General features: G+C 36.7%; 3 protein-coding genes and 2 long non-coding RNA genes across 6 annotated transcripts; 4 read left to right on the top strand and 1 right to left on the bottom strand.

Annotated features, from left to right (window-relative positions):
* Positions 1-7,587: 7,587 nt before the first annotated feature.
* Positions 7,588-11,336, top strand: BOU (Mitochondrial substrate carrier family protein). 2 transcript variants are annotated; one of them, XM_082902144.1, is made up of 4 exons: positions 7,662-7,934; positions 9,196-9,261; positions 9,707-10,098; positions 10,645-11,336. In XM_082902144.1, the coding sequence occupies exons 3-4, from the start codon at positions 9,707-9,709 to the stop codon at positions 11,144-11,146; spliced, it is 894 nt and encodes a 297-aa protein (XP_082758270.1). In that variant the 5' UTR covers positions 7,662-7,934; positions 9,196-9,261; the 3' UTR covers positions 11,147-11,336. The 2 variants fall into 2 exon arrangements, with proteins under 2 accessions (XP_028066376.2, XP_082758270.1); XM_028210575.2 differs by lacking the exon at positions 9,196-9,261 and having other exon boundaries at positions 7,588-7,934.
* Positions 10,238-10,532, bottom strand: LOC145806122 (uncharacterized). Its single transcript, XR_014348807.1, has 2 exons — positions 10,395-10,532; positions 10,238-10,363 (listed from the first exon to the last, which is right to left on the bottom strand). It is a non-coding gene; the product is annotated as an uncharacterized LOC145806122 (long non-coding RNA).
* Positions 11,337-11,641: 305 nt separating the features above from the next.
* On the top strand, positions 11,642-13,681 carry MSP2 (microspore-specific promoter 2). Its single transcript, XM_028210576.2, has 4 exons — positions 11,642-11,854; positions 12,045-12,209; positions 12,678-12,857; positions 13,469-13,681. The coding sequence occupies exons 1-4, from the start codon at positions 11,783-11,785 to the stop codon at positions 13,619-13,621; spliced, it is 570 nt and encodes a 189-aa protein (XP_028066377.2). The 5' UTR covers positions 11,642-11,782; the 3' UTR covers positions 13,622-13,681.
* Positions 13,682-15,775: 2,094 nt separating this feature from the next.
* Positions 15,776-16,372, top strand: LOC145806121 (uncharacterized). Its single transcript, XR_014348806.1, has 2 exons — positions 15,776-16,236; positions 16,292-16,372. It is a non-coding gene; the product is annotated as an uncharacterized LOC145806121 (long non-coding RNA).
* Positions 16,373-20,373: 4,001 nt separating this feature from the next.
* LOC114269346 (abscisic acid receptor PYR1) lies at positions 20,374-21,407 on the top strand. The gene is made up of 2 exons (XM_028210657.2): positions 20,374-21,059; positions 21,256-21,407. The coding sequence occupies exons 1-2, from the start codon at positions 20,445-20,447 to the stop codon at positions 21,256-21,258; spliced, it is 618 nt and encodes a 205-aa protein (XP_028066458.2). The 5' UTR covers positions 20,374-20,444; the 3' UTR covers positions 21,259-21,407.
* Positions 21,408-24,318: the final 2,911 nt, after the last annotated feature.

The raw sequence follows: 24,318 nt of genomic DNA, 5'->3' as shown, positions 1-24,318 counted from the left end.
GAAGGTCCACTCAAAATTAGGGTCATATTTTTATCGGGCTTTGACTTCTGCTATTATCTCAGCAATTCTTGTCATGCCACATGATACCTTGGTTTGAAATCATATCATATAGTTAACTTATTGAATTCGAGTTAACTTATTGAATTCGTGTGATCCTATTTAATATGTAAACACACCATATTAATAGGATATAACAATGAATAAAGTTATGTAAGATATAAACAATCTATTAAGGTTATGTCAAGCTTGAGATTTGCCTAATCTGTGTGGAAGTAACACTTTGCGTGGGTTTTGGATTAGTTAAGCCCCACATAGAGAGAGATAATGCATGTGCATAGAACAAGTATGACAGTAGTCTGTATCACAGTCACAACTATGATCTCCATGTTAATCTTTGCTCCAATCATATGACATGTATGCTTCTAAAAAACTTCATAAATTCAAAAGGCTCACAAAGGAATAAGCTTTAACTTCATACTGTAAGATAAATTGATAGAGAGAGATACAGACAGAATGAATTATGTATATTGATTTATGTATTGAATGTGTTTTTGATTGATCTATTGTATGTACATTATATAGGAGATGGAGATGTGAAGTGGAGGTGGAGTGGTGGAGTAGGTGAAGTGGAGTGTGTAGTGGAGTAGGTGAAGTGGAGGTGGAGTGGTGTAGTGGGTTAGGTTTAGTGGAGTAGGTTTAGGTGTACATTAACAGCCCCCCTTAAACTCAAGGAGGATAGGAACTAACCAACTTGAGTTTGAAGAGAGTAACAAAACAGGAAAGTAAACTGATAAATAAAATAAAACAGGATAGGAGACACGGTATGGTCGTGTCAGACCGATGTAGCAGACAGTTTATGGGGTCATGTCGGACCGTTGTAGCAGACACTGTGTGGTCGTGTCAGACCGATGTAGAAGACAATTTACGGGGTCGTGTCGGACCGTTGTAGCAGGACAGTTTACGAGGTCATGCCGGACCGATGTAGCAGACACTGTGTGGTCGTGTTAGACCGTTGTTGTAGAAGCGAACCGGAATAAATGTCGGGACAGTTTACGGGGTCATGTCGGACCATTGTAGAAGCTGACCGGAATCAATGTCGGGACAGTTTATGGGGGTCATGTCGGACCGTTGTAGAAGCTGACCGGAATCAATGTCGGGATAGTTTACGGGGTCATGTCGGACCGTTGTAGAAGCTTGTGGTGGTGCACCAAGGGGGCGACTTAGGGAGTGCGCCATGGGGTGGCTTGGGTGGTTCCCATGGTGTGTAACCATGCTCACCATGATACATGATATATGTATAACCCCCCCTCAAACTCAAATAGGTGTGAAGATAGAAACCTATTTGAGGTTGAAACAAAGGGATTGATAAAAGTTGACCATTGTAGAAGACACTGGATGGGTGTGTATATAGGCTGCCCAAAAGATATACATGGATATATATATCGAGCCCTCAAAAGTCGCGCCCTCAAAAGGCCTGCCCAATCTTTCAAAAGGCGTGCCATCAAAAGGCGTGCCCAATCCATAAAAAGGCGTGCCATCAAAAGGCGCCCAATCCATAAAAAGGTGTGCCGGACATGATGGCGAGGCGCGTGACTACCTTGGTTTGCGCGCCCGTTTTGTCGTCTGGCGTCAAGTGGCGCGCGATGCGCGTGTCGGCCTCGGCTATTTAACCAAGACGGAGGCTGAGGCTGAGGCTGAGACAAAAAAAACCTGCGAAAATCCTTTGAAAAAAACTCTTCCGTTTCTGAGAGAGAGACTCTGTAACACTTGCCCAGAAAATGGCTTCGTCGTCCCGTGGGCTGCTCACTCTCTTTCCCGACCTCAACGAGTCAACAAGAGAGACAACTGGTGCGGTGGCCAGTGAACCTCAACCAAACACCTCTGGTTTTGCTCCGTTGAACTTTCCGATGCGGTCTGTGGAGCAAAAAATGGCAGTGCAAACGGATATTGAGGCCAATCAGTACACATTGAAGTCATGTGTGGAGACTATGACGGCGGTCACAAGCTTGTCGCACCGGCTGCAGAGTAGGACAAATGAGGTGTAGCAGTTAAACGCCCAACTGGCTCTGCTCCAACGCATGTATAAGGATGCGCGAGCAGAGATAAGCGTGCTAAAGGCGGAAAATAAGGAGCTGAAGCGGAAGGCCACCGTTATGTTCCGATTTGGAGGGCCGCCATATGCTGCAGTGGAGGAGCAGGGAGTAGTGATCGTGCCCAGTGGAGTGGGAAACACGGAGGCAGCACCGTCAAGGGCCGTCCAGGACGGAGGCAAGAAGAAGAGACCGGCGGCAGAGTAGAGAAGAAAAATCCCGCCTGTGGATGTGGTTGGTTGTTGTTTTGTTTTGTGGTTTTTTTTTTTTTTGTTTTTGTTTTTGTTTTTTTTGTGTGTGTAAAATTGTGATCGGGGTTGATCCCGGAGATGAATAAAATATGGGTTGTTGTGCAAATTTGTAAATTGTTGTGGGTTTTTTTTTTTTTTTTTTGGAACCGGGGTTGATCCCCGGCATGAAGAAAGGACAAGTTTGTGGAATGGTGGTGGTGTTATTTTGTGTTGTTGTTTTGTTTAATAAAACAAAATAAAATAAAATAAAACAATGGAGAAAGAAAATAGATAAAAAATATTTGTGGATGGGTCATATGAAAAACATCGCGCATTTTTTTTTTATTATAAAATATATATATATATATATATATATTCTATATACTCGAGTGGGATGAAGGATGGGTTGTATGAAAAGATGGGAACAAGCCCATGTGGGTTAGGGAATGGCGATGATAATGTTTTGTGGGTGGTGGAAAAAGTAAGGTGAGAGAGAGAAAATCTGTTTCCCGAATTTGAGAAAGAGAGAGAGAGTGAAAGAGAGATGGTCATAACCCGCGTGAATCTGTGATGAGAGAGAGCATCAAAAAATGTGAGTGGGTTGTGTGTGTATTAAGCTCTGTGTGTATGCTCAGCTTCCCCTTGCAAAATGCAACTCGAGAGAGAGATAAGAGAGAGAGTGTGGGTTGATTCGGAGATGAAAGTGGAAATATGAGAGAGATAGAGATAGATTCGGAGATGAGGCTGAGAGAGAGAGCTCTCCTCCTGGATAACAGCACAAAGCTCCTTGATAATAGACTAGAGAGAGATAGATGTGCGTGGTGGTTCGTCCTGCGGCACCACTAGAGAGAGATAAATTGTGGCGTTGTGGCTGTATAACACCTTTAGCAGTGAAAAATGAAGAAGAAAAGGAGGTTGTCTACCACCACCATAGCTGCTGTGTATATGGGGCTACTATCGTTGATCGGTTGAAGAACAGTTGTCCACCCTGTGTGCTGATGTTGAGGTGCATGGCAAGGTGCTTGTGGGGCGGGACATCACGGTCCAAGTGTATGAAGAAATGTGACTGCAGCAGTGACGGCGGGTACCCGAGGCTAGCGGATTGCAAGAAATGGAGGGTGGTTGGAGGAATTGGACCTGTCACCGTCGCTGGGCGATGATGATGGAAGAAGGGTAGCTTCCGAAGCTACCATTGCCGACTCGGGTGACGCTGATGGGTGGGTCTGTGAATTGATTGAGTGATGATCATGGTAGTGTGTTTCAGTGAATTGGTTGAGATCCGGCGGGCGGTCAAGGCAAGGTTGCCGCCCGCCGGAAGGCGAAGAACACCAAGATCTTTAACCTATAGCTCTGATACCATGTAAGATAAATTGATAGAGAGAGATACATACAGAATGAATTATGTATATTGATTTATGTATTGAATGTGTTTTTGATTGATCTATTGTATGTACATTATATAGGAGATGGAGATGTGAAGTGGAGGTGGAGTGGTGGAGTAGGTGAAGTGGAGTGTGTAGTGGAGTAGGTGAAGTGGAGGTGGAGTGGTGTAGTGGGTTAGGTTTAGTGGAGTAGGTTTAGGTGTACATTAACATGGTTTTCATTGAGCACTCATACTAAGATCATTGCATTTTTCACTTCTTACTCAAAATGTTGGTAGGCCCATGGGGCTCATTGCTGGTTCTTAGATTCAGAAAATGAAACAGAGAACCCAAAAACTTTGCATAAATGAAACAGCATAAAATAGAGATGATCAATTCCAATTCAATCCATGATGAATAAAATGAATGTGAACTTTGAGTAGTGGGAGTTTCAGAGCATGATCTAGAAACTTTTTAAGTGAATGAATTAGTGTTTGCTACTTTTAATTTTATTATTATTATTATTATTATGTTTTGATCGGCAAATGTTAGTTGTTAGTGGTTAGATTAGTACTTATGGAAGAAAATTTTTTCACCCTTAACAAAGCACCTAAGTGCTTGTACTTCCTTAATTCAACTTTTCTAAGGAGAATTGAATCCATGACTTCCTTAGGATTAAGTCTTAAGAAAGTTATGGTGGCCATCTAAGTTAGAACTAGTTAGTTTAATTTTTATTATTATGTGTACTTATAATTTTCATTCTTCACTCTTGGTTTAAATGAGGGAGAGGGGATTAGGATGACGATTAAATTAACATTTTTTCTTATACATTGTAGACTGGTTGACACAATTCAAACCCTAGGGGTCCAAAAGGACGCATACTGCATATTTTAGGAATTGAAAATATTGGTGTGTTTGGTTTTTGTTTTGAGATAAATTTTTTAAATTTTTTTTGAGAGTTTATTTTTTATTTTTTTTGATTTGTTTGGTTGTATATTTTGAAAATAGTTTGGAGTTTGGGAGTTTGAGATAATTTGATATTTTGTTGTAATTGAGTAGATATGTGTGAGAGAAAAAGTGATTGAGAATGAGAGAGGAGAAAGGAGAGAGAAAAAGTGATTGATTAATGTGTAATAGAGAGAAAAAGTAATTTTAGAATTTTTTAAAAAAAAAATTTGTAACCAAACATATTTTTGAAATTTTTATTCTAAAAACATGTTTTAAAATACAAACCAAACATTTTTTAATTATATTTTTACATTTACTTTTGAATTTAACGTTATGAATGGAGTTGGATTGAGAGACCAATTCAAAATATATATATATATATATATATATATATATTTTATGTATTAAGAATTAATTAACATAATATAAATATTAAAAATTAAAATTATACAATTTGTGTACTATTGGGATTAAAAAATTAATTAATCTAAAAAAAATAAAAATAAAAAAATGTGTAGACCACATTCATTTTAGAGGTGTGCACAACAAATTTTTCTTTTGAATCTAAACAACACATTTCACTTTACCAAAAAATTTCACGGGGTACATGAGTTTTTGACAAAAAGATAGGCGCATTGAGGGCTATTGTGGTAACAAATCAAAAAAGTTAAAAAGTTAGCTTTTACATCATTTTGAATCATATTATCTCTCACATAAAACAGTCCAAAAAAATCAACAAAATTTTTTTTTTTTAAAATGTCAACTTTTAATCATATTTCTAAAACACCCCTAATTGATTTCAAATATTTTATTCACTTCTATAAATGTGAGTTACAGTTGTGAACAAAATATTTTAAGTGATTTTGGTGAAGAATTTTTTGTGCTCATGGTGGTGTTGTAATTTTTCTCCCAAACTTATATTCTATTTGTTTACATGACAATTTGAATAGATGAAATATTAGAAATTATATTTTAAACGGTTGGTTTGGGAAGTGGGTTAGTTTTTTGACTTTTTGATTTTTTTGGCTATTTTAACCTAGGCTAAAAAATTTGGTTTGGGAAGGGCTTTTTGATTTTTTTGACTTTTTTTGTAAAAGAAGAGTATAATGATTATGAGTTGGATGTGATATTTTGTTTATTGTGGCTAAAATAACTTATTTTATTTTTGTGTGACTATTTTAGCCAAAAAAGCCCAAAAAATCTCTTCCCAAACAGAGGCTTTAATCAAATTTGATGAAAAATTGAAATTTGGGATAAGTGATAATTTTTTTTTTAAAAAAACAAAAAATAAAATAAAATAAAATTAGGAAAAATTACCCATAAATCCTAATTTGAAAAATGTTGCTCTATCTAGTCCTGGAGGTTTTTAATTAAACCATTTAGTCCTTTTTATTTTTGATATGATATATTTGTTTAATATATTGTGTATGGAGTTTACTTTTTTTACCCATGTTGTGATTTCATTTTGATTTTTACTATGTGTGTGTTAAGATATGTTGTAACATTACCTTTTTTTTTTTTTTTTTCTTTGAGGGGATTTGCGTGGATTGATGTGAGAGATTATGTTTTACCTAATTGAATTAATCACAATAACACACCAATGTACATTATCACAAAGCCACAATATGATGAAGGTTACAACAAAATCAAACACTAAACAGTACTCCATTTCCCGTACTCCTATTGACACAAACCCACATTCGACGTGCACTGTAACATCACTGCAATGGCAAATACAAGACATACAATCAACGGAGAAATACAACGTACCACGTACATTTTCACCAATCCATGCCCAAAAAACCAATACATACATCAGAAAAACATACACTACAAACTTGTTGCCATGTGTTCCCGCAACGATCTCCAGCGTCGATATTGTTTAGATGTTGTATTCACCACTAATGCAAGGACGAAATGGTTATCACATGCAACGTCACGAACATTGCAAAATATTACTATAATGGGGGTTTTGGGCAGGCTAGGGTTTTGTGAGGTATGCTAATGTTAATTTGGAAGATTAACATCAACGTTAACAAACCAAACACCAATCCTAGAAATCACGTTAGTGAATCGCTGCGACACTGGAATCAAAATCCAAAACCTTCCATCTTCACCGTCATAGTTCCGATCATGTATGAGGGACAACAAAAGAACATTATTTTTCGTTGTTGGACACTTTAGTAATTTTAACATGAACACAAACCCGTATTTACCCTCATTATTTCAAACCTACACGCATAAACCATGGGTTGTAAAGTCTTTAACATTGAAATAGGACCTATCAATCTTTAAAAAAAACACAAGACTAAATGGTTTAATATTTTCAAATTTGGAATTTAATGGTATTTTGCCCATAAAATTATTGAAATAGTTCATGCCAAATTAAAATTTCTATGAAAAAATTGATGGAAGATCGGAGATGCTAAGGAACTCACACTATGTGGAATTTCTAGCAGGGAAGAGAGGTTGACATTCGATTCGCTTCGCTTATATACAGTAATTGCTTAAGAATTTTTGAAATCTCAAGTTAAACATTAAAATGATGTGCATATTAAAATTTAAAACATTTGATAACAAGAATATTTTAAAATGTTTTTGATTCCTTTTTTTGAGATAAATTTTTTTAAAAAAATCAATTTATTAACTTATTTAGATAAATCACCTTTTTATATTTCAGTACGTTTTTTTTTCTAGGGCAAATTACATATACACCCCTCCAGGTTTGACAAAATTACAGATACCCCCTGAGGTTTGAGAAATTACGAATTCCCCCCTGAATGCTATATTTGCATAAGAAATTAGGGGGTAATTTGTTATGAAATATAAACCTCAGGGGGTAAATTGTTATGAAAATACAAACCTCAGGGGGCGGGATGTAATTTCCGAAACCTCAGGGGTATCTGTAATTTAACCAAACCTGGAGGGGTGTATATGTAATTTGCCCTTTTTTCTAATAAGAGAAATAAAAAATAAACCATAGGTTGTGTCCGCATCTCATCTCAAGCGGTCTCATTTCTGGTTCGCATCTCACCCGCGGCTCTCTCTCTCTCTCTATATAGAGTGTGAAATCCACTCCGGACCAACCACTACTGAGCTTTCTCATGTGGCTATGAATCTTTGAAGATTCTATTCTTTTCTTTCTTTAAATTTGTTACTTCTCACATTTCTCTTTTACAAACTCATCTCCACAGAGCTGCCTCTGAAAATCATCCTCCCTCTTCTCTTCTGGGTATTGAATTTGTTAGCCTACTCTTTGGGACTTCTCCTTCAAATTTCTATCTGGGTCAAGAAAAATCGGCTAGGTAAGATTCATGGGTTTCTCAGAAATGTTTATATTCGTTATTTCCAACCTTACATAATCTATAATTGGATTCTTTTCATCATTGGGTCATCAAACAGAGCTCTTGGCATCAATTCTGTATAAAATGGTGTTTGGTTTTCATTATATTTTGCATCCATTTTGAGCCCGTTTGTTTGTTCATCAAAAGGGGTTCTCAATCTCAAAACACAAACCTTTTAAAGCTTTTGGATTGTCATATAATGAAATCATTTGGAAATGTAAATGATATTGTGTTGAATTAAAAAATGTTGCTTGGGTTGAATTCAAAAATTTGCGTTTCCTAAGGCCTTTGTTTAGTTAATGGATTTGGAAATGGAAAGGGAAAATGTGAATGAAATATAACTACAACTCATTCACATTTCACATACTTTTTGCTTTTCCATTTTTAAATTCCTACCCAAATTCATCAACAAAACACAGCATAAGCAAAGTTGTGCTTATTTAGTAGTAGGCTTTTTCTTTTGTTGGGTGTTTCGTAAAATCGACTGGATTGTTATTGCTCTTATTGCGTATAGTTTTTTAAGAGGACAGTCAAGCTTCTTCTGTTCATCTCTTCTATTCAGATATGTGAGTGCAAATTAGTCAAATATTCATCTTTTCTTTAGAAGTAGTCTAGATTGAGATACTCAAGATTACTGTATATGTGTTTCCTTTTTGTGAGTGCAAATTTAAGATAAGCTGAACGTGGAAACTCTTGCAACAAGATTCTTATGCGAACATGAGGTTTTTTATGCGTTGGTGTATTATATGTTTGAATTGCACCAATATAGTGATGTTGAGGCACAACAGTACATTTGGAGGGAGACAAATAGAGAGCCTGTGAAGATGTAGGGAATTGGTTTATTCATTGAAAAAGCAATTCTTTCTGAGTCTCTTGCGTGCTTGGTTTTTGTGGAGGATTGATATGTCCTTTGTAGCTTCAAGACATTTTTAGATTTTGTAGATAATAGAGGACATTTTTCTGTTGAAGATAGGTTTTTCTTACATTTTGTGTACTTGAGTTGCATCCCTTTTTTGGTGCCTTTCAATGAATTATCTAACTTTTTAAATAAAAAGAGAAAATAGGAAAAAAGAGGAGACATCATTTTCCTGTGCCATACGCATTAGTGTAGCATGTAGTTTTGCATTATCTCCATGTTGGTGTGGTAGAATGTGTTGTTACCATGATGTAAAAGACGACATATGTTCTCAAGAATTTTGTTTAATAAGTTTCAGAATTTCAGGGCCAAATAAAATTAGTCCCATGTTGGAGTAAGCCCACACTAGCACAACTACGAGGGCAGTTTCAGGTACCTTAATCCCAAGTATTTCGAAGGTGTCATCTTGTAGAGAAATTTAAATCAATAATCATTTATGGCATTGCCTCTAGAGGTAAAAGCTGCAAAGCTTTATAACAGGGGTGTTTTAAGGCCTTCAACAAGGATTTTCCTTTCTCTTTTGTCAAGAATGTATTCTTCACTTAGTGGTCTTTTTTTTACCATTTTTATGTAAATCACTAGCTCCCCCCAGTTGTTGGTGACCAATGGTCACTGTTCATAAATCTGGATGATATAAATAAGCTTGCCTTCTGGGTTGGTAATCAGTCTTTTCATCCTCCTGCCATTCTCATACATATAATGGCAGTAGCATACCGTGTCGTACTTGCTTTTTTGTCAAACGATTTTCTCCTCAAGTCGTAAATTAGATGAATCAGATGTTCCAAGCTGATTATTTTTCATATATTTTAATTCCTAGATGGGTGATGTAGCCAAGGACCTAGTTTCTGGGACTGTTGGCGGGGCAGCACAGTTGATTGTTGGGCACCCTTTTGATACCATCAAGGTCAAACTCCAAAGCCAACCCGCCCCACTTCCAGGCCAGCCTCCCAAATTCTCGGGTGCAATGGATGCTGTCAGGCAAACATTAGCATCAGAAGGCCCAAGGGGTTTGTACAAAGGTATGGGAGCACCACTTGCCACAGTGGCGGCCTTCAATGCCATCCTCTTCACAGTGAGAGGACAAATGGAAGCTTTATTGAGGTCTGAACCTGGTGCCCCTCTTACAGTCAACCAACAGGTCATTTGCGGTGCTGGGGCTGGAGTTGCAGTCTCCTTTTTGGCTTGCCCCACTGAATTGATCAAGTGCAGGTCAGTGTTATGGTGCTCTTTAATTTTCTGAGGAAACTTTTAACATACATATTCTATTTGTCACTTTGTGTGTCTTTCGTTTTGAAGTGAGAGAACACAAATCGACCATATTATTTTGTATGGAAAATCTTATGTAGAATTTTTTTAACCCCCCCCCCCCCCCCCCTTTTTTATTTTTTATTTTTTAAATTCACTTCTTCCCTCTAAAACCCTGTTTTCCAGGTTTTGAAAGTCCGACTTGGACCCCTTACTAAGCCTGCCTAACCTGATTGTGTTGAGTTCTTCGATTTTTGAACATTGGAAATCCTGGTTATGAGTAATTTTTTAACCATTCAGAAACCTTCCTAATGTTTCAGATCAACTGCAACTTGATTATTTACACATTCTTTTTTCCCTCTCATCAAAGTTTTTTTTTGAATTTTCCTTGCTCATGACTATCTTCAATGATTACAAATTCAAAACAAATCTGCGCTGTACAATTCCTGAATTTTTAATTTTCAAACTCTTCTATTTGGTACTTTTAAGATTTACCAATGAACTGCTCAGGTTGCAAGCCCAGAGTGCACTGGCAGACTCTGGCTCAGCTGCTGTGGCTGTGAAATATGGCGGGCCCATGGATGTAGCTAGGCACGTTCTCCGCTCAGAAGGAGGTATGAGAGGTCTCTTCAAGGGCTTGTTTCCCACTATGGCACGTGAAATACCAGGAAATGCTGCAATGTTTGGCGTCTATGAAGGCCTCAAGCAATACCTCGCAGGAGGGCAAGACACTTCCAAGTTGGGAAGAGGTTCTTTGATTGTCGCTGGAGGCTTGGCTGGAGCTTCCTTCTGGGCCTCTGTCTATCCAACTGATGTCGTCAAGAGTGTAATTCAAGTCGACGATTACAAAAATCCAAAGTTCTCTGGTTCAGTCGATGCTTTTAGAAAGATTATGGCCTCAGAGGGAGTGAAAGGTCTGTACAGGGGCTTTGGACCTGCCATGGCTCGGAGCGTTCCAGCGAATGCAGCGTGCTTCTTGGCATATGAGATAGCAAGGTCTAGTTTGGGGTGACAACTAAGAATTTGGTTGAATGTTAACTCTTTTTATGCCATTGAATCAATTATGTTTTTCATGGCGTGTTGAATCATGTTCAGTGTAGGTTGGTTCTACATGCCTTGAGATACTATAAGATACATTTTAGAGTTTAAAGAAGGTTTTTTTGACAAACCATATTTATTTAAGTTCCATTTTCACCTTTCAATGTGTCTTTCCACATCAAAATCTGTTTTTAGTGATCTGTGTGTGTGTGTGTGTGAGAGAGAGAGAGAGAGAGAACTGCATAAAATAGAAGCAATCTAAGTAAAACTGTATTTTGGGAATTTCATCATAACAGTATATCTGTTCAATAATGAGGTTATGTATTTACATGATCCCAAAAACTAGCAAAAAAAATATGAAAAATTATAAAATATCTTTAATTAGTCACACAATCACGTGATATTTCTGAACCGCTATAGAAAGGGATCCATGACTCGATCCACCAGCCCCCTCAAATACTAACTAACAACGCCCCTATATCAGGGTGTAACAGTTATAGGAAAAATTCCTCACTCTCTCTCTCTCAATACTATTGAATGTATATAAGAAGATGAGAAAGGGTTAACAAACAAACACAAGCATTCTAGTAAGGTTGGCTTGTGACAGCAGATGGGTGAGGACAACAAACGATGTCACTCCTCCATTCCTCTTGTTTCAAGGTTGGATCGCTTGGATTCTATTGTGAGTTTCTTTTCCACCTCTTTTTCTTTAAATTTTTTTTTTTTAAATTATTTTTTTATTTTTTTTATTTTTATATTTCAGTTTCATCTTCAAAACTTTTTGTCAATAAAATTATTTCTTCTTTTATCTCCTCTCATTTAAAAAAAAATAAAAAATAAAAATTTATGAGTTTGTGTATGTATACATATAGGTGAAATTTATTGAAGGAAAAGAGAAATTAAGGAGGTGGAGCAACCAGAGTTTGGTAAGGAGAGTGGAGGGACAATGCAAACCGTTGGATGTGGCAGTGAGGGAGGCCAACTCCAAAGGCTCACTCTTGGATCGGGTGGCATCTCTTGAAGATCGACTTATTCAGGTCTGTGTCAAATAATTTAATCAAATTATGATTTCAAAATTATGATATACTCTTTCATGATGAATTATTGCAATATGAATTATTATAGAGGATTCTAGTCTTATATAAAAATAAAGAGTTTCTAATATTATTGTCACGGGACCTGATTCAATGACAATACTATCCATCATTGATATGACTTGAATCTTGAGAATAACTATTGTAGAACAGATTTTAGCAGCCATTAAGTTTAGCCTAACTTGTTTTAGTGGCCTAATCTAATCTTCATCAATTATAGACTCACAATAGAGGTTGAGTTAGGAGTATTAGTTAATAATTATGACAAATTGTCACAACTGCATAAATAGGCTAAATCACGATGTCAAAAAATTTGTATGAAATTTGATTCAAAACTAATGGTTAAAAAGAATGCATGCTAACACAAAAATCACATACTGATCTTATGTTTGATTATATGTACTTTAACAGCTGTGCTTGGAGATCGAATCTAGCAATGTACCACATTCAACAATACAGAAATCTTGGGGTTTAGCCTCTGGCTATGGATCCAAAAGGGAACTATCTTATTCATTTCCTACTTTCAACAATCCAAAGCCTATATACAATCAACAACAACATTGTGCCCAAACCAATAGGTTTGAGTTCCAGGTAATATTTTTTTTCCCCTATCAACTTCATTCATTTTTTAATGATAACTATGATGTGAACAATACACATCATTTAGTACCTTACAAGTTGCTTTCTCCGACAACCTAATTACTCCATGGGACCATTATGGCATGTGCACATGGTACTCTTGACTAATATAACCTGGTAAAAGAAGATAAATGAGATTAATTTTGTCTTTTACTCTACCAATTAAGGTGGGTCAGGTCAACTCCACCCATTTCATGACTACTGTTCTTATTGACTTGGAACTACTAAATAATTACCCAATAGGTGAATTAAACATATAGGCCATGTTTGTTTGGGCGGACTGGATTAGCATTCCCATGACTAATAGTCCTAGGACAACCAATTCGTTGGATTATGTATCCTATCTTAACTAATAGTCAAGTTTAAAATAATTAATCCGTACTTCAATTGTTTAACCAAACATCGGATTAATAATTTTATTGGACTATTAGTCCAATCCCAAACTTATGTCCACCCAAACAAACATGACCATAATGTTATTCAAAATAGGTCAAATAATTAGTCTTTATATCAAATTGAACTTTTAATCTATTTGTTGTGTTGAATTTGCGCATTGTGCAAAGGGAAAGCCTCAAAGAGTGCAGCAGAGGCTAAAACAACCAAGTAGTGTGAAGCAGCAGGAACAACAACATGGGAACAAAGATGACAAATTTTGCAAAAATGGGAAGAAAGGTGTCCCTCCCAATTGGCCACACTTCAAGATTTTGGGTTGCTAGTCCTCTCTCCATTCCTTTTGACTAATTTTTTTCCATATAGTTAAAATAAATGTATTATTGATTGATATTTTGATTGATGTGTATTGATTTGTATGTTACAAGCTATTATATAGGAGAGGTGTGAGGTAAGTGAGTGGTGGTAGTGGATGGTAGTGGAGGTGGTGGGTGGTAGTGGAGATGGTAAGTGTGTTAGGTTTAGTGGAGTGAATGTAGTGGGTTAGGGTAGTGGGTTAGGTTTAGTGTACATTAACAGCCCCCCTCAAACTCAAGGAGGATAGGCACTAGCCAACTTGAGTTTGGAGAGAGTCACAAAACAGAAAAATAAACTGATAAATAAAACAGGATAGGAGACACGGTATGGTCGTGTCAGACCGATGTAGCAGACAGTTTATGGGGTCATGTCGGACCGTTGTAGAAGCTGACCGGAATCAATGTCGGGACAGTTTATGGGGTCATGTCGGACCGTTGTAGAAGACAGTTTACGGGGTCATGTCGGACCGATGTAGCAGGACAGTTTACGGGGTCATGTCGGACCGATGTAGCAGACAGTTTACGGGGTCATGTCGGACCGTTGTAAAAGACAGTTTACGGGGTCATGTCGGACCGTTGTAGCAGGTTGTGGTGGTGTACCAAGGGGGCGACTTAGGGAGTGCGCCATGAGTGACTTATACATGATACTGTGTATAACCCCCCCTCAAACTCAAATAGGTGTAAAGATAGAAACCTATTTGAGGTTGAAACAAAGGGATTGATAAAGTTGACCGGTGTAGAAGACACTGTATGAGTGTGTATGTAGGCTGCCCAAAAAATATATATGGATGTAGATATCGAGCCCTCAAAAGTCGTGCCCTCAAAAGGTGTGCCATCAAAAGGCGTGTCATCAAAAGACGTGCCCGAGTCATGAAAAGGTGTGCCATGAAAAGGCGTGCCAGGTTGTCGGTGTCAAAAGGCGCGCGATGCGCGTGGCTGTCTCTGTGTCATGGTCGTTATAAACCGAAGCGGAGGAGGCAGAAACTGAGACAGAAAAACTGAGAGAAACCTCTGAAAACTTCTTCATTTTGCTGAGAAAGAGAGGTCATTTTGCTGAGAGAGATAGGCTGTAACACTCTGTTGCTGTTGCCCAGAAAATGGCTTCGTCGTCCCGTGGGCTGCTTACCCTCTTTCCCGACCTCAACGAGTCCACAGGAGAGAGAACTGGTGCGGTGGCCAGTGAACCTCAACCAAACACTGCTGGGTTTGCTCCGCTGAACTTTCCGATGCGGTCTGTGGAGCAAAAAATGGCGGTGCAGTCGGATGTGGAAGCCAATCAGTATACGTTGAAGGCATGTGTGGAGTCCATGACGGCGGTCACAAATCTGTCGCACCGGCTACAGAGTAGGACTAATGAGGTGCAGCAATTAAACTCCCAGCTGGCTCTGCTCCAACGCATGTATAAGGATGCGCGAGCAGAGATAAGCGTGCTAAGGGCAGAAAACAAGGAGCTGAAGCGGAAGGCCACCGTGATGTTCCGATTTGGAGGGCCGCCATATGTTGCAGTGGAGGAGCAGGGAGTAGTGATCATGCCCAGTGGAGTGGAAAACACAGAGGCAACACCGTCAAGGGCTGGCCAAGACGGAGGCAAGAAGAAGAGACCGGCGGCAGAGTAGAGAAGGGATGGCGGTGTGTGGCCATCTGCAGAAAAGTAAACAAAGCCGGTGTTGTTGTTGTTGTTGTTGTTGTTTTTTTTTTTTTTTTTTTTTTTTTTTGTGGTGTAAAACGGTGATCGGGGTGAATCCCTGATATGAATAAAATAAGTGTGTTGTGCAAACTCGAATGGGAGGTGTGATAAGGCAGAAAAACCAAGTGGAATGAATGTATTTGTGGTTTTTTTTTTTTTTTTTTTTTTTTTTTTTTGGTTGTAAAATAAAAAATGTAATGAAAAATTATTTGAAAAGGGCTGGCTCACTTTCCGTGGAAAAGTAGGTAAAATAAAGAAATAAAAGAGGGAAGTGAGTGCTGGTGTGGGGTGGTGGGAAGTGAAAACAATTATGGTGGGGGGACAAAAGTGGCTAAGTTGGTGGGTTAGATGGAGAGAGAGAGAGTAATAAAATATGAGAGGGAAAGAGAGTGAGAGAGTGAGTGGGTGCCCCCATGTGCTGGTTGTTTGGTGTGTGCTGGTGCAGCCGTGTATCATCCCAGAGGGAGAAGAGAGAGATCAGTGCATGTTGAGTATCCCTTATCCCATGAGAGAGCTTCATCTTTTGTGGTGTGTGTTCAGCTCCAACCCAAAACTGCCGAGAGAGTGAGAGAGCCCGAGAATAGATGCATGTGTGTGTGTTGATCTGTATCAGTGTCCTTCATGCAAGGGAGCTCTGTATGTGTGCTGTCTATGGTGTGTGTGCTCTCTCTCTCTAAAACCGTGTGTGTGAATGGTGTTGTGTGTGTGTGTTCTATGTGTGTGTTGCAGTGAAACTTCCATGGTGTGTGTATCAGTGTGTATGTGGGCTTGCCGAGAGAGAGAGAATGAGATGGCAGTGTGTGTGTGTAGCTCTGATTGGGCTGTGTGTGAGAAGTGTATGGTGACTGGGTGTGTGCATGGGTGAGTGGCGTGTGTGAGAGCCGTGGGTGAGAGAGAGGTGGCTGAGTGTGCATGGGTGAGTGGCGTGTGTGAGAGCCGTGGGTGAGAGAGAGGTGTGTGTTAGCTGGGTCTCTTGTGCATGGTGTGGGAAGATCTTGGGTGTGTATGGAGTGGGTGTATGGAGTGGGAAGGAAGAGAGGATCTCTGTGATGTTGGAGCTCCGGCGTGTGGGAAGATCTTGGAGTGGGTTAAGTATGTGTTACGATCAGATGTAGTTTTTGCTTGAACAGTGCAAGGCTTAATCAGATCAGATCCAGCAACCTTGGTAAACTCTTCATTTCAAGTTTATCTCCTGAGAAGAACATGAAGCAGCCAAGGTGAGTGAGATTTGGGTTTGTCCGGCGGGCGGCCAAGGCGAGATTGCCGCCCGCCGGTGGAACGAAAATACTAGGTTCTCAACCTAGCTCTGATACCAAGTTAAAATAAATGTATTATTGATTGATATTTTGATTGATGTGTATTGATTTGTATGTTACAAGCTATTATATAGGAGAGGTGTGAGGTAAGTGAGTGGTGGTAGTGGATGGTAGTGGAGGTGGTGGGTGGTAGTGGAGATGGTAAGTGTGTTAGGTTTAGTGGAGTGAATGTAGTGGGTTAGGGTAGTGGGTTAGGTTTAGTGTACATTAACACATATCATTGTTGGGTATTACAATTTTGTTTTCTTATATTCCGTTTGATTGTTAATACACTAATTGAAACAATTTTTAAGTGTATTTTTTTTTTTTTTTAAGATAGGACACTTGTTAAATTGTAATTAATAATTTATATATGAAAAAAATAGATTGTGATTTTTCTCTCTCTTGTTTGGAGAAATAGGAGAGGGAAAAAAAAAATCATTTTCCTCCTATTTTATTTGCTTAAGTTATATATATATATATATATATAAAGAAATGATATCATATTATATTATCATATTAATCTTTTATAGGTGTTAATCTTTTCATTTGTTCTATATCTAAAAAGCAGTTTTGGTATCATAACAAAATATTATTTAGCTGATTTCTTTTCTCCCATAATTCCTCCACTTTGGATAGATGCAAAATATATGAGAAAATTTTCTTTACATTTTACTCCATTTCTCTCCTCTGTACTTATAAAAGGGTCTAACTTGTCTCACGTCTGAGATCAAGATTAGATCGTCCAGTCAGGTCGATTGGCCCATTTTTGGGCTTCGTTTCGATAACCAAGCTATTCAATATGTAAAATTCGTCGAGTACTATATCTCTGTAAAAAATCACGTTGATCGGATATCGATAGATATTTGATTGTATCAAATTTGTATAAAAAAATAAACGGTAAAAAAATAAACGGTTAACAAAAATTTGATCCGATCAAATAATTATCAATATCCGATTAACGTGATTTTTTTAGAGAGATATAATAATCGACGAGTTTTACACATTAAACGATTCAAATTATTAAAATGTTACCCAAAACATGGGCCCATAGGCCGGATTGGACAGTCCAATCTTGATCTCAAATATGAGACAAGCTGGACCATAAAAAAAAAAAAAATCTTTTCTTTTCTTACCAAATTATCCAATCCAAACAGGCTGCAATTATATCTATTCACTCATGTGTGACAAATATTTTAAATTTTTTTAAAGGATTTTGTTAACTTAAAAATATGTGTAATTTTATATTTTCAATAAATCCTCAGTTATATATATAAGGGTAAATTACAAATACATTCCCTGAAATTTACTTAAATTATAAATTACCTCTTATGGTTCTAGAAATTACATTATGCCCTCTAAGGTTTCTAATTTCATAACAAATAAGTTATTTTATTAATAAACCACCAAGTTAAATAACAGTATTTAACAATCTTAAAATTTTATTTCAATTAATAATTCAGTTAATTTTATTATTGTATAGGTGAACAGTTAGACATTTTATCTTTTCAATTAATTCTGTTAAATAAAAAATTCTGACAGGGAGTATTTGTAATTTTTTAAATCACAGGGGGCAATTCGTATTTTAAGCAAATCTCAAGAAGTGTTTTTGTAATTTACTCTGTATATAAAAACACTAAGACCAAAATTCAATCCTAAAACTATTGGGCTAATAGGCACAAGTTTAAATTCTTTTTGGACCAAAACAACATTATTTGTTCAAAAGAAAACCTATGTGTTCAAAGTTTACTTATCCGTCTATTTGTTTAAAGATCACAAATTTATTCACCTATTTGTTCAAGTTCACATATATGTTCACCTCCACCACCAACACCAACTACCGCCGATGGCCATGGTGACTTTTTTAATCAATTTTTCTATGCACTTTTCAATGATTTTTCAATGTGCATTTTTACTCACAATCCTAGGGGTTGGCCTAATAGATGTAATTTAGTGTTTGGAGGGATTGGTCTAGTGGGTGTAACTAGAGGCCTGGGGTGTGCTCTCTTCAGGTCTCAGATTCAATTCCTACTATCAACTCCTTAAGAGTATGTCCGTGAGCTTTGTCCAAGATTTTTCCAATCCACGTAGAGCTTTGAGTGAATCTCAAAATTAGTCGAAGTGTACGTAAATTAATCCTTATTCATAAAAAAATTAAAATTTTCACCATATAACTCTCTATATATAAATCAATGGGGTTAGCTTGATTGACCAGAACTCATGCACCTTATTAGGAGGTTAATAGTTTGAATCTTCTCACTTGTGTGTGAATCTTATTCTCTATATCAATGTTTTCAAAATCAGACCGGTGAGCGAACCGGAAAAGGGATCGGGTGGACGGGTCACCGGTTCAACCGTCGGGTCAAAGCGGTCGAACCGTGACGTCATAATTAATATTATATAATTAAAAAATATAATTATAAATTATAAATAAATGAAAATATATATAAATAATCAAATAAAAATAAAAATTATTGCATAGTATTTATTAATAATATTTAATAAAGTCATAATTGATAAAAAAAAGTCACTTATTTTAAAGAAATTAAATTTTTTAAACATTCCCTCCAAATAAATCGATTGAATGCTAGATTTAATTTTGGAGGGAAATGAAATTTTCAACTCTCCCTCCAATCAATATGTTTCAAATAATTTGATTGAATCCCACATAAAATTTTGTAGATTCTCTTTAAAAAATCTTTTCCTATAAATAGGAATAAACTTTCATAATCTTCTTAAGCTTTCAATAAGACTGTACTGTATGAGAGGAGACTCTTGAAATAAGAATTTTTAGTCAAAATTTTGAAATATATTTATATATATATATATATAAATATATAAGAAAGAAAGAAAGAAAATAAAAAAAAAAGGAAAACTGAATATAAAAAAAAAAATCCGGTCTGACCCTCCTGACCCCGTCTGGGTCACCGGTTTTACCGGTTCGACCACTGGATCGCCAGGTTTTCTTGATTTTGGCCCCACTCCGGATTTAGGGGATTTACCGGACCAGAACAAGGCCCGGTCCAGTCCGGATTTGAAAACAATGCTCTGTATATTAATTGAAATTTTCTCTCTCATTTTGAGGGTTTCTTTGTAAAAAAATTTACATTATATTTGATTTTCATTACTATAATTATAATTTATTAAGTTTTATTATAATATCTCATATGAATAAAATAAAATAAAAAAACTCAATATATATAACTTTACTCATTTTTTCAACTTTATAAAATTTAAGTGTGTTCGAATCATTTGAATTATGTAAGTTAAATCACTCTCCAAATGATTAGCATTACTTTTATTAATTATAATTGTTACTTTTGTCAATTAATATCTACCAAATGACAATCGAACGATCAATTGACATGTATAAATTTAAATGATTCAGGCAAAATCAAATTTAATGGATGTGGTTGGAAATGGGCGAGGCCACCTGCCGTCACCACTTAGTGACACCTTTCTAGCCTCCAAAATATTCACTCACACTACCATCATTATATCATTATTAAATGAATAACATGAGAAATTATGAAAATAAATCATTTAGTGTAATATTTTTTTATATGTGTAATTTAATGATAAATTTTTTTTTATTATTATTTTTATGATATTTTTTTTCATTACACCTATCATAACGCCTATTAAATTCCAATTATTTCTTAATTCCCAATTCTACCCCCTTCTTTTCCCACAATTCCCCACTTATAAACAAAACCACCTCTTATCTCTCCTCTCTCACTCTCTCGCTCTCTCTCTATAGAAACCTCCACTCTCCCCTCTCTCTCTCTCTTTCTCTCTCCAACCTCCCTCAATGGCAGAAGAAGATAACCACCACCAACAACCAGCCACCGAGGAAACCACCACCACCACCACCACCACCCACCACCTCACCCTCCCACAAGGTCTAACCCAGGACGAGTTCGAAGTCCTAACTCAGTCCATCACCGAGTTCCACACCTACCGAGTCAAGTCAGGCCAATGCTCCTCCCTCCTCGCCCGGCGCATCCAAGCCCCAAACGACGTCGTTTGGTCCATCCTCCGACGCTTCGACAAGCCCCAAACATACAAGCATTTCATCAAGAGCTGTACCGTCAAGGAAGGTTTTAACATGACCGTGGGTTGCACGCGTGACGTCAACGTTATCTCCGGGTTACCGGCTGATACCAGTACGGAGAGGCTTGATTTGCTGGACGATGACCGGCACGTCACAGGGTTCAGTATTACTGGGGGTGAGCATCGGCTGAAGAATTACCGGTCGGTGACGAGCGTGCACGAGTTCGAGCGTGACGGGAGGATCTGGACCGTTGTTTTGGAATCGTACGTTGTGGATGTGCCAGAAGGGAATACGGAAGCGGACACGCATCTGTTTGCTGATACGGTGGTGAGGTTGAATCTGCAGAAGCTGGCGTCGGTCGCCGAAGGAACGGCACGTGATACGAACTCCTAAGTACACTGATGATTTTAACAGAATCGAATACAGACTCACTCACTCACTCTTTGATTTACTCATAATAATCCTATACAAAATTTAAAGATGAGTTTAAAAAAAAAAATCTTGGGTTTTTTTTTATTATTTATTTTTAAGTTTTTGAGAGATTTTTTTTTTTTTTTTTTTTTTTCAGTGACTACGGTGCACATGGTGCAGTGTACAAAAAAAAGTTGAGATTGAGCTGAGGTGGTTTGGCGTTTGTTCGGTGTATTTTCTTCTTGCCAGAATCTTATTTTGAATTATATTTTTTTTCCTAATTAAATTGTTGGTAATGTTGTACATTTACTCTCCATTTGTTATTTGTTATTTGTTATTTGTTTTTTGTTTTTTATTTATTTATTTTTAGTCCATAGCTTGCAGAAAAACGACAAGAATTTTGATTTATGACTGAGATTTGTTTTGCTGTGAGATATGCACAAATATAAACCGTACATTAATATTTTTGGATGAAATTTTAAATAAATTTTTTTGTATGTGTAATATTACTAAGTGATTATTGGCCAAATCTTTGTGATAGCTTTAAAAGAGAATGAAACTTTGAAGTAATTTTTTTTTTATAATGAAATTTCAAACTATATATTGATCACCAGAAAGTCCACCATCTTGAATTTTGAATCAAAAATTGATCAAAGTGATTTTAATCTATGATTCATATTTAAAGTTATTATTGTAAGTCATATTGTGAATAAATCTCAACCCTTTTATTATTAATTTTGGATAGATATCTAGGTCTCCATTTATTGGTTCCTAGAACTGCTCATTGATTGATCACTCAACTCACCATTTCTTGTACAAAAATTATAGACCTTAATCCAAACATAAAACCGAAAATAGCACAATGCTGTTTATTTCTTGTTATTGTACCTAGATAATGAATAGAACATTGTGATGGAAGCACAATCCATAGTCACAAATGGTCTTTTGGAAAGATGGTTAAAAGTTAATTTTTTTTTTGTTATTTTTTTAACTTTTTTATGTGAGAGAGGTCATGTGATTCAAAATAAGTTAAAAGTTGACTTTTGAATTTTTTATGATATTCCCAAATGGCCTCCTCTCTCTCTCCCTTCCTCTCTCTTGGCAATCCATTTTTGATTGTATGTATCAACTTTGCTTCTTCTTCAAATTTAATGTCTTTTATAAACACTACAACAATTTATACTTTTGGCGATTAAATTTGGTGACTAACAGATATATTAGTCGGTGTTGGCTTAGGATTTAGCTACTACATGTTTTTCGTAGATGTATATTATCTATTGGCAACTAAAAAAAAAAGTAGTCACTAAATATGCCATAATTGACGACTAAAAAAAAAAAAATAAGAGTCTGCATTAGTCTAATTTTTAGACTACTAAAATTTGTTTTAGTCGTGCATACTAATTTTTGCTAACTAAAAGAAATTTAGTCGCCTAATAACAACTATAATTTGATTATTACTCTTTGGCAACCAAAAAATTGGTCGGTGAATATGCAATTTTGATGACTAAAACAGATTTAGTCGTGGTATACTGAACTTTTTTGACAAAAACAAAATTAGTCGGCAAATTATTACTTTTGGCGACTAAAATTTTGGTCACCATTTGTTAACTGTTTGGTTACTAAATAAATTAGTGGGAAACAATTGAGATTAGCGCCCAAGAATTCTTCACAGCATTTTTTGAATATAAGCAGGGTTCTTCTCTCTTTCTCTGTTTCTCTCTCTCTCTATCACACACATACAATCAGTCACCACCAAAATTTAATGAGTTTCAAAATTTGAAATTCAAAAACCACCGGCCTCTCTTTTTCATATATCTCTCCCTCTCGGCCGCTCCTCAACCTTCTTCCCAGACACCTTCTTAGCCTCTCGTTCTCTCGATTTCCTTCATTCCATCAACCATCTCCCCTGTTTTAGTTATATTTATATAAATAAGCGATTGAGATGATTTAGGGCTTCGTTGATTACAAACTTCGAAAGTCGCACTACAAGAAAATACACCTTTGGCGACTAAATTTTTAGTCGCCAAAGGTCCGATTTTAGTCGCCAAATGTCAAAATTTCACTTTTCCCGACAAAAAAGTTTAGTCGCCCGTGTTGTCGCCAATAAACGGTCGCGAATGCCTTTGGCGACTAAAACACTGTTAGTCGCCAATATATATGTCATCAGCAACTAAATATTTCGTCGCCAATAGTCAATTTCTGTATTGGAAATTATACCTTTGCCGACTAAACTTTTAGTCGCCAATAGTTCATTTTTATTTTATTATTAATACCTTTGGCGACCATTCACTTTAGTCGCTGAAAGTATTTTCAGAAAAAAAAAATTTCGCCTCCGTTGCTCCCAACAGGTTTCGAACTTGCGACGTCCCTTTGCACACGCCAAACCCTTTGCACAACACTCCCTTCACTATGCCAGTACATCATCACATGATCATATATGCAATATATATTATTTATATACTATATTAACCGCAATTAATACAAAATAATATTTATAAATATAATTTTTTTAATTCAATATAATTTTTGTCAAAAAATAAATTATTTAATAAAAAAAAATTAGGCGACTTTTGGCGACTAAAACCATTTTTTAGTCGCTAATTGTATTATTTTGGGCTACTAATTATTTATTTGTCGCTAAAAAAACAAGTTCTCAATTAAAAATCAGCACTTTTGGCGACTAAAGAGAAATTTCGTCGCCAAAACCACTACTTTCGGCGACTAAAATGGATTTTCGTCGGCAAAACCTCCACTTTCAGCGACTAAATTGCTTTTAGTCGGCAAAACTGCTATAATCAGCGACTAAACCTGTTTTTAGTCGCCAAAACCCTACCTTTTCGCTACTAAATTATTTTAGTCGCTAAAAACCGTGACTTTTGGCTACTAAACAAACTTTAGTCGCTGAAAACCGTATATTAGGCGACAAAACTTCCTTTTAGTCGCTAAAAACACGCTGTTCAGCGACTAAACCCTTTTAGTCGCTAAAAACCTGCTTTTCGGCGACTAATTCCATTTTAGTCGCCATTTCATGCACTTTCAGCGACGAATTTTTTTTTTTTAGTCGCCGTTTGTGTTTTTTGTTGTAGTGTCGGCATGGACAAACGAGATCGTTTAGGGTTTCATTGGTTACAACCATCTACTCCTGAGATCCTTCAACAAATGGTATGCTCTCTCTTTATCTCTCTCTTATTTTGGTTTCTATGGATTTCTCTAGTCTGGT

This window comes from Camellia sinensis, chromosome 13, assembly GCF_055761805.1.
Source record: "Camellia sinensis isolate YWXY chromosome 13, ASM5576180v1, whole genome shotgun sequence".
Taxonomy (NCBI): Eukaryota; Viridiplantae; Streptophyta; class Magnoliopsida; order Ericales; family Theaceae; genus Camellia; species Camellia sinensis.
This window is presented reverse-complemented; position numbering and strand designations above follow the sequence as displayed.